At 43.5% G+C, this 14,250-nt stretch overlaps 1 protein-coding gene across 1 annotated transcript in view; it reads right to left on the bottom strand.

Moving 5' to 3' along the window:
• The window catches only part of Pkhd1 (PKHD1 ciliary IPT domain containing fibrocystin/polyductin), a 474,396-nt gene that overhangs the window by 447,531 nt on the left and 12,615 nt on the right, over positions 1-14,250 (bottom strand). Inside the window, 5 exon segments of the mRNA XM_051152952.1 lie at positions 74-138; positions 1,349-1,423; positions 2,610-2,688; positions 7,044-7,101; positions 10,864-10,972. Of these exon segments, the coding sequence (XP_051008909.1) occupies positions 74-138; positions 1,349-1,423; positions 2,610-2,688; positions 7,044-7,101; positions 10,864-10,972 (386 nt within the window).

A 14,250-nucleotide genomic window follows, 5' to 3' on the forward strand; every position in this document is an offset into this window, starting at 1 on the left:
ATATGTTTTTCTTTTCCTTTCTGCATACCAAGAAAGAAATGAGTTTCTTTTAAATGATAGTTCTGAAACAGACCTATGTAATCGCCTTCCACACGGCACTGCACAGTCCCAAGGCCATGTTCCTCCTGGATGGGAAAACTGAGAAAAAAATATACTGAAGTAAAAATAATGACACGACTGCTTAGAAATCCTAAGTCTTTAAAGAAAACAAGATATAGACATCAAATTAGCCAGAGAAAACTGATCCATATGGAAGGTATTTTTAGTAAGATTATCCTTAGGATAACACTAACTAGGGTCATTAAGCCGCTTGCCAAATGTGCAGTGTGGTGAACAAAATTTAACTTACTGCTAGTTTCTTTTTAGTTTTTTTTTTTTTTCTTTTCAACATCTATTTTATGACTGGTATAATAAAACCTATCAAAAGATGTGAACTGAAAACAGACAGTCTCAGGCAGACAAATCAAAGGCACTAGAGATTATGATATCGAATTTGGCTCTGCCAAATATTCATCCCAAGAAGCTGGGCCACAGGACACAACTCTTGTAATAGCCTCAAAGGAAAGTTAATCCACCTAGTTGAAAGCAAAGTAAAAGTCCTGCCAAACGGTAAAAATGTTTCAGGATGGGACATTGTATGAACAAGACTACTCATAGCTAGCTCTGAGTTTGACTAAGAGGGCCTGTCTCTTTGAATAGGGTTGGAAGGAAATCCATTATGCTTCCATACATTAAACTTGAACATACCTGCATGTATATGTAAAGCCTCACACATACACACCCACACACATGTAAGCATGCATTTACAAACATGAACACCAGAAGAACATTTAAAAGGGGGGGGGGCGATATGTTTTAGTCATTTTTTGCTTTCCTGGTCATCATAGTTACAGAAGTTAGGACACAGATTCTGGAGGCTGCTGACCATGCAGGGTTACAGGCTCGAGTCCGCTGCTTGCTCTCTGTGAAGCCCAGTCTCATCTGCAAAGACTAGTAGTCACCCATACACGATGACAGAGCAGCTTCAGTGGAGAGTATGGGACAAGCCCTGCTGTGGGGCGCGACTGTAATAAGCAGCGCCTACTTATTTACGCTAAATGTTTTAGATTCTGCTTCACCTTTTTTTTTTACTATTTATTTTTCAACTGATAACAACAGATCCTTTCACCTTTTCCTGTAAGTTTAAGATAAGACTGATAACTATTACAAATGATTTCTATATTTTTAAATGATGGATATATGTGTTTGTGGTTGTCATACAGAAGAAACTACAAGCATACACACAAAAAAAAAAACCAGTAACAACAGCAAACACACACACACAAAAACAAAACAAAAAAAACCTCACCAGCTTCTTGTCTGCCAATTTATAAGAGAACAGGGAGTAAGCCACTTGTCTCCTTCTGCTTCCAGGATCAATGGGCTGGATTGAAGGGCAAAAAGAAAAAAGAAAAAGAGAGAGAAAATAAAGACAAGAAACACTAGCCCTGTGTTCTCAGTAAACATGGTTGCTAAAATGTTATTTTATGAACTTCCTCCTCTGGGCCTACAGGGTAGCACTGCAGGGCACTCAGGGGAGGCTGTGACCTTTCTCCCAGAGAGCGGAGATGCCCTCTTGGCTTGTGCTTCTGCGCTGCACATGAAGATGTTGCCCCTTTTTCAATTAGCCATACTTGGTCTGCACAAATATTGTTGAATTTGCACTTTCCCTGCCCTTTCTAAAAGCTGGATCCCAGACTGAGGCTAAGACATTGGCTAAGGATGTACTTGGACTTTCTGTCTCCGGTAGAAGTCTTTTCTTTTTCTTTTTCTTTTTTTTTTTTTTTTTTAATTAAAAAGGAAAAAGAAGTGACAGCTTCTTAATGATAGAAATGGAGGGAAAAATAAAAAAGATGTGAGAAACAAGGCATTCAGAGGTGAAGGAAAACTTAGACACTGTGTATAGACACCATACTGTTGGGTAAATTACGAATCCTCACTGTGTATGGATGTGTTGGAGGACAGCGGTTGCCTGGAGCTTCCTGTGAACTCTGGGCTTCCTTTCCACCAGCAAGGATGATTTCACAGTAACATGCTCTACTTCTAACATGTCCACTGAAGAAAGTCATGGTCACATCTGATCACACCAGAAAGTGTGACAAGCTACACAGCTTTTAGTGCCTGATCTTCTCTCTGTAGAGACTGAGCCCATGGACCCCTCTCATCCCGCCATCAGGGCTTCTGAATGAAAGATGGGAAATGACCAACTAAAAAGAGAGCCTAATGGGCTCTTGCATTTGTGCAGCGTTTTAGAACACTTTACTCTCAGCGTGGAGGGGAGGAAGGGTAAGAATCAAAAAGGAAAACCCATTGATGCAGCTACATTACAGTTCACAGGAGCCCAATCTCCACTTTCCAGTGGGGGAGGGGGGAAAGAAGGGGCCAACTTAACCTGCCAGTTGCAATCGCATTCACAAGATAAAAGGTGCACCAGGGACCATAAACTGCATAGAGAAAAGTGGCGGTTCTACTGCAAGAGTTTACAATTTGCTGCTGCGGAAGAAGCTGGCCCCAGGATGCCATCTAGCACATGTGTAGCCATGTAAACACAGGAACAAATGTATGATTACCCGTCAATGTAGTCTGCATCAGGATCAAAGGTTTCCAGCTGATCAGTGACAATCCGGCCATACACACGCACTACTTCTCCTGTTTTAGGAAGAGCTCAAAATGTAATGTGCTTGGTTCAAGCTCCAAATGCCTTGGATAAATTCTGGTTTGGTTTTGTTCCATACACCCAACAAGGCAGAGGTGTATGACATTTCCATTTTTAATAGACTACATACATGTAAATTGAGTTCTAGAACACAGTGGTTAGGGTTATACACTAGAAAGGCTAAAATAAAGTTCTAGAACACAGTGGTTAGGGTTACACGCTAGAAAGGCTAAAATAAAGTTCTAGAACACAGTGGTTAGGGTTATACACTAGAAAGGCTAAAATAAAGTATTACATAAGCACATTGGTAACACAGAAACTAAGAGTAAAATTGTACTTACCATAAGCTGCGAACAGTCAATGAGACAGACAGAGGGATAAGAAAAGGTTGACCAGTGACGGCTACGTTCCAGTCAGATAGGAAAAATACATCCTACATTCTATTTCACAATTAGATGACTTTAGATAATATCAGTGTACTTTTTTAAAATCTAGGACAGAGGATTTTGACTATCTTCAAAAATAGGGATATGTTCAAGGAGACAAATAGTCATATTGTGATATGAATGTTATGCAATGTATGCACACATTGGACATCGTATGATATCCTATATGTAGTGTGTGTGTGTGTGTGTGTGTGTGTGTGTTATGTGTCATATCTCTCAACCCTCATCGGAGAAACTTCTTTTGGCAGTAGATGGTGATTAAAACAGAGATTCACAAATGTTCAACTTGCAAAGTGTAAGAGTTATGGAGTGCTCAGTTCTAGTTGAAGATACCCATATCATATAACACACCCACACATCACCACCACCTCCGCCACCACCTCCAACACACACACACACACACACACACACACACACACACACACACACACACAGCAAGGACTCAAGAATCGTTGTGGAAAAAGAGATAAAAAGATTGTAAGAGCAAAAGACAGAGATGATGACAGGGAAACAGCATTCCCCAGACCCAATGGGGCAGTTGCACAAACAAACACGTGGTGCTAGAGAAGAGAGAGTGCAGAAAACCTGCACAAGCTCAAAGCATCCAACATCCCAGCGTTGAGTAAGGGTTGGCTCCTGGGAAGGGAAGGGTCGATTCTCTTTAACTGTGGCCCTTGGAAGGCCACATACCCAAGATCATATGGGCAGCACAAATTGTATTTGGTGTTTGTGTGTTATTTGTTTGTTAGTTTATTTTAAGGAAATAAAATAAAATGCAAAACTGAATAGGTGGCGAAGGGAGAAATGACCCTGGAAAGAGTGGGAAGAGAGGATAAATGTGATTTTTAAAAATGTGAAATTCCCAGAGAACTAATAAAAATGAGAAAACAAAATAAAAAGCCATAGGAAGAGGCTTCATCAGACATTCTGATTAGTTTTCTGGGATCCTACTTAGTGTCCATATCTCAAAGTACAAAAGATAAAAGTCCCTCATGAGCCAAGTGGACAAGAACTGAAAACAGGCACAACACAGCAAAAGAGTTAGGGCTAAAGTTTGGATAACAGTTATATGCTATTCACATAGCAAAGACAGGCTAAGCCAGGTGTGATGTCACACACCGATAGCCCCAGCTACTCATGATTTTCAGGCAGTAATATTATCATAAGCTAGCTTCACAGAAGTGAGAGGTGTTTGTTAATCCAATAAAACCTCAAAACTTGGGGGGGGGGCGGAAAGATACTTCCAGGGCACTTGGGGTCACTGTATCAAGAAAACTTTGGGTTGCTCCATGAGCACTTAAAGCTACTGTACATCATCGTCATCTGTGCATGCTGTTCGTGCTCTTTTGTGTGTCATTAGCAAGAGGAGACTTTCATCTGCAATCATTCATGCCGAGCACCACACCTTCCAGGTGGATAAGGAGAAAGCAGGCCATCTTAATGACTTTCAGAAGAATGAAACTTCAAATTCTCTGCTGCTGCTGCTGCTGCTGCTGCTGCTGCTGCTGCTGCTGCTGCTGCTGCTGCTAGAAGATGGCTATTTAACTACAGATATAACATTTATATAATTCCTGGTTGTTTCATGGTTCTTCTTGCTGTATGTAGTTTATTGTACATATGTATAATAATATAAATGTATAGGTAAAAATATTTAATTAGAAAAACAAACAAAATGGCTATTTAATGTTAACGAAGCAGCACCATTGGCTTCCTAGTTCTATGAGAAGAGTCAAGCTCTGTTATGTGCCACATGAAAACAAATAGCAGATTACAGAAATTAGAAAGTCCTGTGGGCTCTTTGGTTGTTTGGTTGTCTGATGCCTAACAGAGCCTGACAAATGGGCAGAGTAGAATACAGTACCAGGGGATTCTGTGTCACAGTGAAGGACTGTTAAACACATACAGAAGTTCAACTACCCATAAAATAAGCCTCCCTCTCTTCCGTGGCTACCTCCTCCCACAAGTCCCTGGCTGCTACTCTGGGCAAGCTTCCCAAATAAAATGAGAGTAATTGTCTAGAAAGTGGTTGCGAAGATGCAGCCATGCGGATCGTGCCTTGAGGGACCACTCTGACAGGGCCAGCCACCATCCTTCCCCACAAAGGTGGAAGAGACAGTGTGCAGAACTCCACCTCAGTGAGGCGAACGGGTTTTACAGATCTGGAGAGCAGCTGACACCACGTCACATCTCTCACAGCTCCTTACTCATCCCTCTTCAGGATAAGATTTCTGCCCCCCACACTGGAGCTTTCCACACACAAGCAGCAGGAACTCAAATGTCTGTGTATAATTTTCACAGTTCAGATTCTTTTTCACAAAGCATGATCATGTCTTGTCTAATCAAACTAATGGAGTGCAATATATCTGTGAAAGCCTCATGCAGTAAGACAATGCCAAATTCTTGTCCTTTGGAATATGGTTTAAATACACACATACATAACTTCTATCGACACACATACCACAGTGTACGAACACTGTAACATTGATATTCATTCTGATTACCTTAACCAGTCAAGCACGTCAAAGCGATTAGATTAGACCATGCATTCTGGCATAACCATACCTAAAAACCTAGCCTTTTGGCCTGACAAGATGGCTCAGTGGGTAAAGAAAGGCAATCCCCATTAACTGACTTTCATCTCTGGCCCCACATGATAGAAGAAGAGAGTCAGTTCCTGAAAGTTGTCCTCCGACCACCATACTCAAGCTGTGGCACATGTGCACATGTACACAGTAGACACATACACATGCTAATAGAAAGTAAAGAGGTAAATATATTAAAATGTGTATGTGTACATACATGAATACATACATAGAGGAATTTGCCAATAAAAAGCTAGCAAAGAATATTTTTTAAACTGTGTTTATTATTCTGTTTTAAAGAAGACTTACAAAGTTACTGGACCTATTCCTCACTGGGCCCCCTTCTATGTAAATCCCCAATCTTACACAGCCACCTCCTCTTCCATCCTTTCTGAGTCTTTTGACTAAGATTAAGTGCCTACATCTGTGTTTTCTTTAACTCAAAATCAAATCCTCTCAATAAACATCAGGGCTAACAGTGTCCTGAGTTGTATCCAGTACCATCCGACACACGGAAAAATAGTAATATACACAGTTCAAATCTCAGCCACGTGGCCTATAGTTGATAGAACTTTAGACTAGAGGTTCTCAACCCATTGGTGGTGACACCTTCTGAAGGCTGAGCTACCCTTCCACAGGGGTCGCATATCAAATATCCTGAACATAGATATTTACACTACGACTCATAACAGTAGCAACATTTCAGCTAGGAAGTAGTAGTGAAATTAACTTTATGATTGGTGGTCACCACAACATGCGGAACTGTATTATAGGGTCACAGCAGTCAGAAGGTTGAGAACCACTGATTTAAGCAAACCGCTTAGGCCCAATGCCTCATGTTTCTCCTCAAAATTAAAACAACAATAGTTTCTTTATCATCGTAATTTTGTTATCCTCAGAACACAGACACATATAGCAAGATAAAAATGTAAGTTGGCCCACAGTAAGGGGTCATTAAGGACCCATTTCTAGTATGAATGGATTAGGATAGGTGGAATACAGTAGAGTGGTGGGGATTTCTATGATTTCTATCTCCTCCAGTCTCCTGTACCATTTGCTTTAGATTTCTTATATTTTTTTAAATTATGTTTTGGCTGACTACAACCCTGAGTTGTTATCAGTAAAGCCATAGAACAAAACACCTAAGGCTGAAAACAAACCAATTTAAAAGGAAACCAGAAGCTGAAGTTTATTTTCAGAAGAACATCAGATAGGAAGCAAAACTGGCCTGCTTATAGAACTCACACACCGGTAGGAGAGTTTGCAACAAGATTAACAAAGAGATCCACCATCATTCCTATGTAACAGAAGATGTCTTACCTGGAACTCCACTTGGTGGGTTAACTCGATATACCATAGGTGTCTGTGCCTTGGAGAACTGTTTAGAAAGTATTAGCACACGTGAGCATTTCATTTCAATATACTTGACAACAAGAGCCACAAACTATTCTCCATAGAGCATTATGGGAAATCGGGATGTATTTCCCAATTACTTTGACGCATTCTTTTTCTCCTCCTGCTGTTTCTGTGAAACAGGGATGGCAGGCATTATTGTATATGTCTGCAGATGAATTAAGGGGACCTGATCGAAGTCACACACTTCACTGCTCTGTACCATACTGTTCAAATCTTACAAGTCTGCTTCTACCTACATGCCTGACACGCTCAGGGACATATTTTATCAGAAAGAAAGGTGGACAAGGCACCATCCAGAATGTCCATTTCTATAATTTAATCTCCTTGAGTCGTGAAGATCAATATTTACCTAGAAAAGAATTGATTTTTTTTTAAGCTGGAAGGAGTGCGATTTAAATTATTTTCAGCTAACAACTATATAAAATAAGAAGCTGGATATACATGAATAAGGTTGGGGGGGAACAAAATGTGCCTGCTTTGTGGGAAAGTGTTCAAGAAGTGAGAAGGAACCCTGTTCTTCAAGAACGAAGGCATGGCTATGACCCTGGCTCAGTGAACAAAGCACTTGCCTGGCAAGCATAAGGACCTGAGTTTGAATCCCCACAACCCAAGAAAAGTCAGATGTATCTGTTGCTACGCTGGTGCTCCTAAGGTGATGTGGGAGGTAGAGACAGCGACAGGACAGTCTCTGAAAGTTCATGGGCAAACAACAAAGAGACCCTGACTCAAACAGGATAGAATCCGAAGATAGTCAGAAACCCAAGATTCTACTTTGTCCTCCACATGTTCATCAAGGCCATGTGTGTGCTTGCACACATGAACACACACACACACACACACACACACACACACACACACACATATAAAAGAGATAAACACCATTAATGACAGAAGTGGGACCATGCTGCAAGCAAAGTCATGGAGCCAGGAAACAACTTACAAGGCCCCTTTCTTAAAGCACAGCACAAGGTAGCTTGGGACTTCCGCAAAGAAGGGACAATGCTTATTGCGCTTGCACTTGCTTTCCTTTGCCTGAAATGTTGGAGACATTTGAATTGCTGTCAATACATCTAACAGCCTATTCCTGGCTGACTTCTATGCTGCTGAGAAGGAGAGAAAGAGTGAGGTAATTCAGGAAGTCCGCCTCACCTACGAGCATTTAGGTTCGGCTAAGAATAGAACGTTACTCCACTAGGACATCGTACCAGGCTGCGTGAGGAAATGAAGCCCCATATAGAATGGGCTGGACTGACCCGGCCAAGGTTTGACCCACAAGCTAATGTTTCACCCAGGAAAACACTTAAACCCTTCTTCTCTCACTAGGTGCCTAGCCTGCTTCCTTTCTAAACGATCTACGATGCTTCCCGTTTGGATAACAAACTACAGCAAACTGTTGTGTTTGGGCTACATCCAACTCCCCGGGAGCCCAAAGTCCCAGGGAGACTATTAGCAGAGAACAACCATGGTTAATCAACAGCCCTAATCAGGCATCGAGAAGGAACAGGCTTCCAAGCCACGCTGATGGTGGCCTGTTGCGTGTGGAGTTTAAGTACTGATGCACACAGCAGTACGATCTGCCACCAAGGCCATTTTCCTCATTCTCTCCAGGAAAAGGGTTAGAAACTAGTTCACAGAAAATATACACAGCCAGGGGGTCCAGAAATGACTACCGTGGCTTTGCAGATTAAGAGCTGCCTGTGATCTCCACAGAAGATAAAGATTAACGCAGTTCCACACATGATGCCAAATAGGCAGTTCCAGTTCTGCCCTCCAACCCAATGACTGCACTCGGCCTTTCATCGCCCACCGAGAGACCCTGCCTACCAAAGCCACTTCCACCGGCTATTGCCTTCTCTCACACCCATTAAAAACTGAGGCAGACGAACAATCGACTTCAAAGCAAATAAGGAAGCATATTTCTAGATGTTCGACTTGAACTACAAATCTCTTGTGCCATCTCCCATTCTTTGAGATGCTCGATATATTTATTGCCTTTCCTCCCTACTCCTCAGAGAGCACTGGGGTACACCCAGGGTTAGACCACAAGGAAAGTCTTCACTTGGGATGCTTTCTGCATTCAAATAACATAAAATGGTACTTTTTCTAAGAGAAGCTGGCTTCTGGTCACCCACGAGGCAGGAGCCAGAACAGTGAGAAATTAATAAGCTTCCAAAGCAGGCTTCTTACATGCTGATCCCTGAGCCAGGTGAGGTCAGCAACAAATAGCAGGACAGGAAGGTAGGTGGGCCAGAGAGGGGTGGCGAAGACAGTGGATTAGAATGATCAAGTCACCGCCGCCAGCTGCTCCACAAACCTTCTGTGAGTTTTTCAGACTTGCCAGTGCCCGCAGCAGGCTCTTTGGAGTGGGCTGGCAAGACGGAATTAATGTTTAATACCCATGGTTCCCTTAGTCCCAGTCCCAAAGCAGAAAGGCACACTGAATTTTATTTCACCCGAATGCCTCTCATTAACGGCATCCCCTGGTGATAGTTCATCAACTCACCAAGTTAGTGGAGCCGCTGATGGACTTGTTTCTTTTGATGTGAAATTGCAGAATGTGTGCCCAGCCCCCCCCCCCAACCCTTGTCCTTACTGATCTTTACAATAAGTAAGAAACCTACTCCCTGAGGTAAAGGGAGCTGGGTGATTCAGGGATGCTCAGACACTTCTCTTCTGTGATGGTCCCTGAGCCAGGGTGGAGGTTTGATACAGCCCTTAACAAGAAAGAATTTGTTTCTTCCTTTTGCTACATACCTACAGAGACAAAGCGTCAGACAATAATAGTCTCTTGGGCTAAAGATCAAATTGTTAACTGGGATTGGACAACGAATTCCAAATTTCAAAAAGTGATACCTATATAATGGCATTTGAGGTGAGTGTAGGGCGGTGGTGTCTTAACTAACAGCATTAGTTAATGACTAAGCTCTAGTCTCAATAGCTCTCAAACAGAGGTCTTTCCCACTGGGAACACTGCTGGAGCGCCACGTCTCAGGAGAGTCGGGCAAAAGAGGTTTCTTTTTCCACCTCATTTTACTATAAAGCTAAATGGATCTTAGGCTGAACCAGGCATGAAAGTAAGTCCAGCCTAAGTATGAAGGGTCTAAATTACATGAGGTCAGAGGTCAGACACTGGCTTAAAGGAAACTGCTCTTGGGCTCATCATCTCTCCTTTTGAATCTTTCTGACCTCAAAGGAGCATTCCACCAGCAAAGGTGCTTTCAGATTGGTGTTAGAAAGGGCAGGAGGCAGCAAAAGATGGCACGAAGGACAGGGAGATGGTGCCCCCGTCCCCAAGGACCTGGGGGCCCTGAGTCCCTTCAGTAGCTTAACATTCAGAATATGCTGAAAACAGAGCACTTGTCCACAAAAGCGATGTCTATGGCTCCTCCGTGAACTTCAGGTTCCATGTGGTTTCATAGTCACATGATGGTTCAAATCCCAGTTCTGCCACTTATTGCCTGGGTCATGTGGCAAGCATAACATCCATCATAAACTTGGGAGCCTTGTATTACATACACAGTGTATGTAAAACACTCAGCAAGAGCCTAATATACAAGCACTCAGTATTTACCTCTCATAGTAAGAGAGAAACCCTGGCATTCTCTCCATAGCTCTTCCTCTCTATTAAAGCAGACGATGTGCTGATTGGCCTACAACTTGTTGTTGGAAACACAGCATGCTTTCTGACCAGTCAAACATGCATTTCTCTATTCTTAGAACCTACCTTGAATGTACAGCCCTCTAGTGAACTTGAGCACAGGCTGCCTAGTGCTTGCTCCCCAGAGCGTATCTCCAGAGAGTACAGGCCTGCATGTGCTTCTGATGGCAGGGATCTGGGGACAGAAGATGGAAATATTCATGAGTGAAAAACCAGGAGTTCTGCTTGACCACTTCACACTTCCTACCTATGTTTGTAAAACGGAGCTGAGTATATGTTTTCTGTATTTCACCATTCACCACCTAGATCTGCCACTCACTGTAACTCCCCTTAAAGACTGAGTCCTCAGCAAGAGAAACTGTAGTATTTGTTGTTGTTGTTGTTGTTGTTGTTGTTAGTCCTTTGAACTTAATTTGAAGGTCCAATTTCTCAGAATTACTCATAGAACTTTATGAGTACAAGACAAGCACTTCAAAACAGCAATTATGAACACATTTAAGGACCTTAAAGATAATATGAATAAAGCTCTTACTGAAAAGACAAAAAAAAAAAGTGAAATGGAGTGATGAAAATATTTCAAGATAGGAGAGTAGAAATCCAAACCTGAAACAAAACTGGAAATGAAAAAGTTAGGAAGGAAGGAGATCCAAGATGGCGGCGAGCAGTGTGGACCGCGTTTGGAGGCTCCAGTGAACAATTCAGGGAATTGCACAGATTTCTGAGCCAGGAACACCAAGGTCCGAACATCACGGCAGCGGGAGTGCTCCACGGTTCGGAGGGACCAGGGTGCGGAGGACCTGCGTGCCCCTGCACACAGGAGGAGCGTGGTTTTTCTCTGATCGGAGCGGCAGCGGCAGAGGCAGCAGCACCAGCGGCACCAGCAGCGGCGGCTGAGGTTTGCAGCTCATAGCCTTCCGGTGGAGGCGATTGGTGTGGTGGCTGGTGGGAATTGCTGCGGGAGAGGGGACTCGGGGCAGGATTTGGGTCGCGTGGAGCCTTTGGACCCAGACTGGACTCGGCGGACAGTTCGGCCCCAGAGTCCTGGGTATTGGCCCGGCCCAGCAAGCAATTCTGCCTGAGGCACTAACTCAGCGTGGCCATAGCTCCCCTGCTGTGGCGCAGGCTCAGTTGAGCTCGCAGCTCCACACTAGGCACCACCTCAGCTCAGCGGCAGCTCCCCTGCGGTGACACAGTCTGGGCGGAGCACTTGGTTTCACCGCAGGCGCTAACTCAGAGCAGCTGCAGTTCTCCTGCTGTGGCGCAGGCTTGGTGACGTGCTCAGTTCCATCCTAGGCACCACCTCAGCTCAGCGGCAGCTCCCCTGCGGAGACACAGTCCGGGCAGAGCACTTGTTCCACCACTGGCGCTAACTCAGAGCAGGCGCAGTTCTCCTGCTGTGGCGCAGGCTCAGTTGAGCTCGCAGCTCCACACTAGGCACCACCTCAGCTCAGCGGCAGCTCCCCTGCGGTGACACAGTCTGGGCGGAGCACTTGTTCCACCACTGGCGCTAACTCAGAGCAGCCGCAGTTCTCCTGCTGTGGCACAGGCTGGACAGAGCTCTTGGTTTCCACCAGCTCTAAGACTCTGGTTGGACACAGTGTGCAGTTTGAATCCAGAATTCCTGGCTGAGATTGGTGGTCAGTTCAGGCCCTGAGTCAATAACTGACCACAGCACGCACTTTGGGCCAAAAGGCCCTAGTGGAGCTTGGTGCGTAGTCCCAGCCCAAAAATTCTGGCTGGACCCTGTGTGCATTTTGGGCCCAAAATCCCTAGCTGAGCTTGGCAGACGGTTCAGGCCCTGAGAATCTAGCTGAGTTCTGCCCGTGGTTCGGTCCCAGTGCTCCTGCCTGGACTTGGCAGGGAACACAGAAGGCTGTGGATACCTTGGCCTGACCCAACGCTCATTCAGAGACCCAGAACAATTGCAGGATCCACAGCAGAGGGGGGACTGAGGATCACTGGCTGTGAGAGACCAGAACAACAGGGCTAACCTCCTAACATCCACACCAGTGAAGCTTTGAGCTCGCAGCCTAGGGAAATCGTAAGAAAACAAGTGAATCTATCGTCAGACACACTCCATTCAACTCTGGAAGCTACCCAACAAAAACAAAGACCGCAAGATGTCTAAAGGACAACGAAAAAGCATACGCAAAAAACCCCAAAACAACATGGCGTCTCCAGTTTCCAGCTATCCCAAAGAAAACCACCCAGAGAACTCAAATATAACGGAAATACAAGAAAATGACCTCAAATCCTTAGTAATGAGGATGATAATGGAGGAAACAAATAAAATTCGTAATCAAATGCAGGAAGACACAGACAAACAGGTGAGAGACATAAAAGAAGCACATAGAGTGGAACTGGAAAAATTGCAGGAAAATGCAAACAACCAGATGAAAGAAATAAGTAAAACGGTTCAAGCTCTGAAGACCTATAAAGAGGCAATGGAAGGAACTCAGGAATATACAAAAAATCAGATGAAAGAAATCAAAAAATCAGTTCAAGATCTGAAAATGAAAATGGATTCAATGATAAACACACAGACAGAAGAAAAACGAGAACGTGAGACCTCAGAGAAGAAGGCGAGCAACACAGAGGTGAGCTTTTCTAACAGAATCCAAGAGATGGAAGAACGAATCTCAGGGCTAGAAGATACAATCACAGATATTGAATCAACCATTAAAGAAAATGCCAAATCTGGAAAACTCCTGACACAAAACATCCAAGAAATTAAGGACACCATGAAAAGAAGAAATTTGCGGATAATAGGCATTGAAGAAAGAGAAGACATCAGACTCCAGGGCCCAGAAACTATTCTCAACAAAATCATAGAAGAAAATTTCCCCAATCTAAGAAAGAGATGCCTATAAACATACAAGAGGCCTACAGAACACCAAATAGAATTGACCAGAAAGAAAAACTGCCCGCCACATAATAATCAAAACACAAAACATGCAGAACAAAGAAAAAATATTAAAAGCTGCAAGGGAAAAGGGCCAAATAACATTTAATGGTAAACCTATCAGAATTACACCTGACTTCTCAGCAGAGACCATAAAAGCCAGAAGGGCCTGGACAGAGATCCTGCAAACCCTAAGAGAACACAGATGCCAGGCCAGACTACTTTACCCAGCAAAATTATCAATAACCATTGATGGAGAAAACAAAATATTCCATGACAAAAACAAATTCAAACAGTACCTATCCACAAACCCAGCTTTACAGAAGGTACTAGAAGGAAAACTCCATCCCAAAGCGTCAAGCTACAACCAAAACTACCCAGGAAATAGATAACTATCCCATGGCAAAAACACAACTACACAAACGCTCGACTGGAAACAACATCAAAATTAAGACTCTTAACAGTCACTGGTCATTAATATCTCTCAACATCAATGGCCTCAATTCTCCAATAAAAAGACACAGACTAACTGAATGGGTACATAAACAAGA

The sequence above is a fragment of the Acomys russatus genome, chromosome 11 (genome assembly GCF_903995435.1).
Source record: "Acomys russatus chromosome 11, mAcoRus1.1, whole genome shotgun sequence".
NCBI lineage: Eukaryota > Metazoa > Chordata > Mammalia > Rodentia > Muridae > Acomys > Acomys russatus.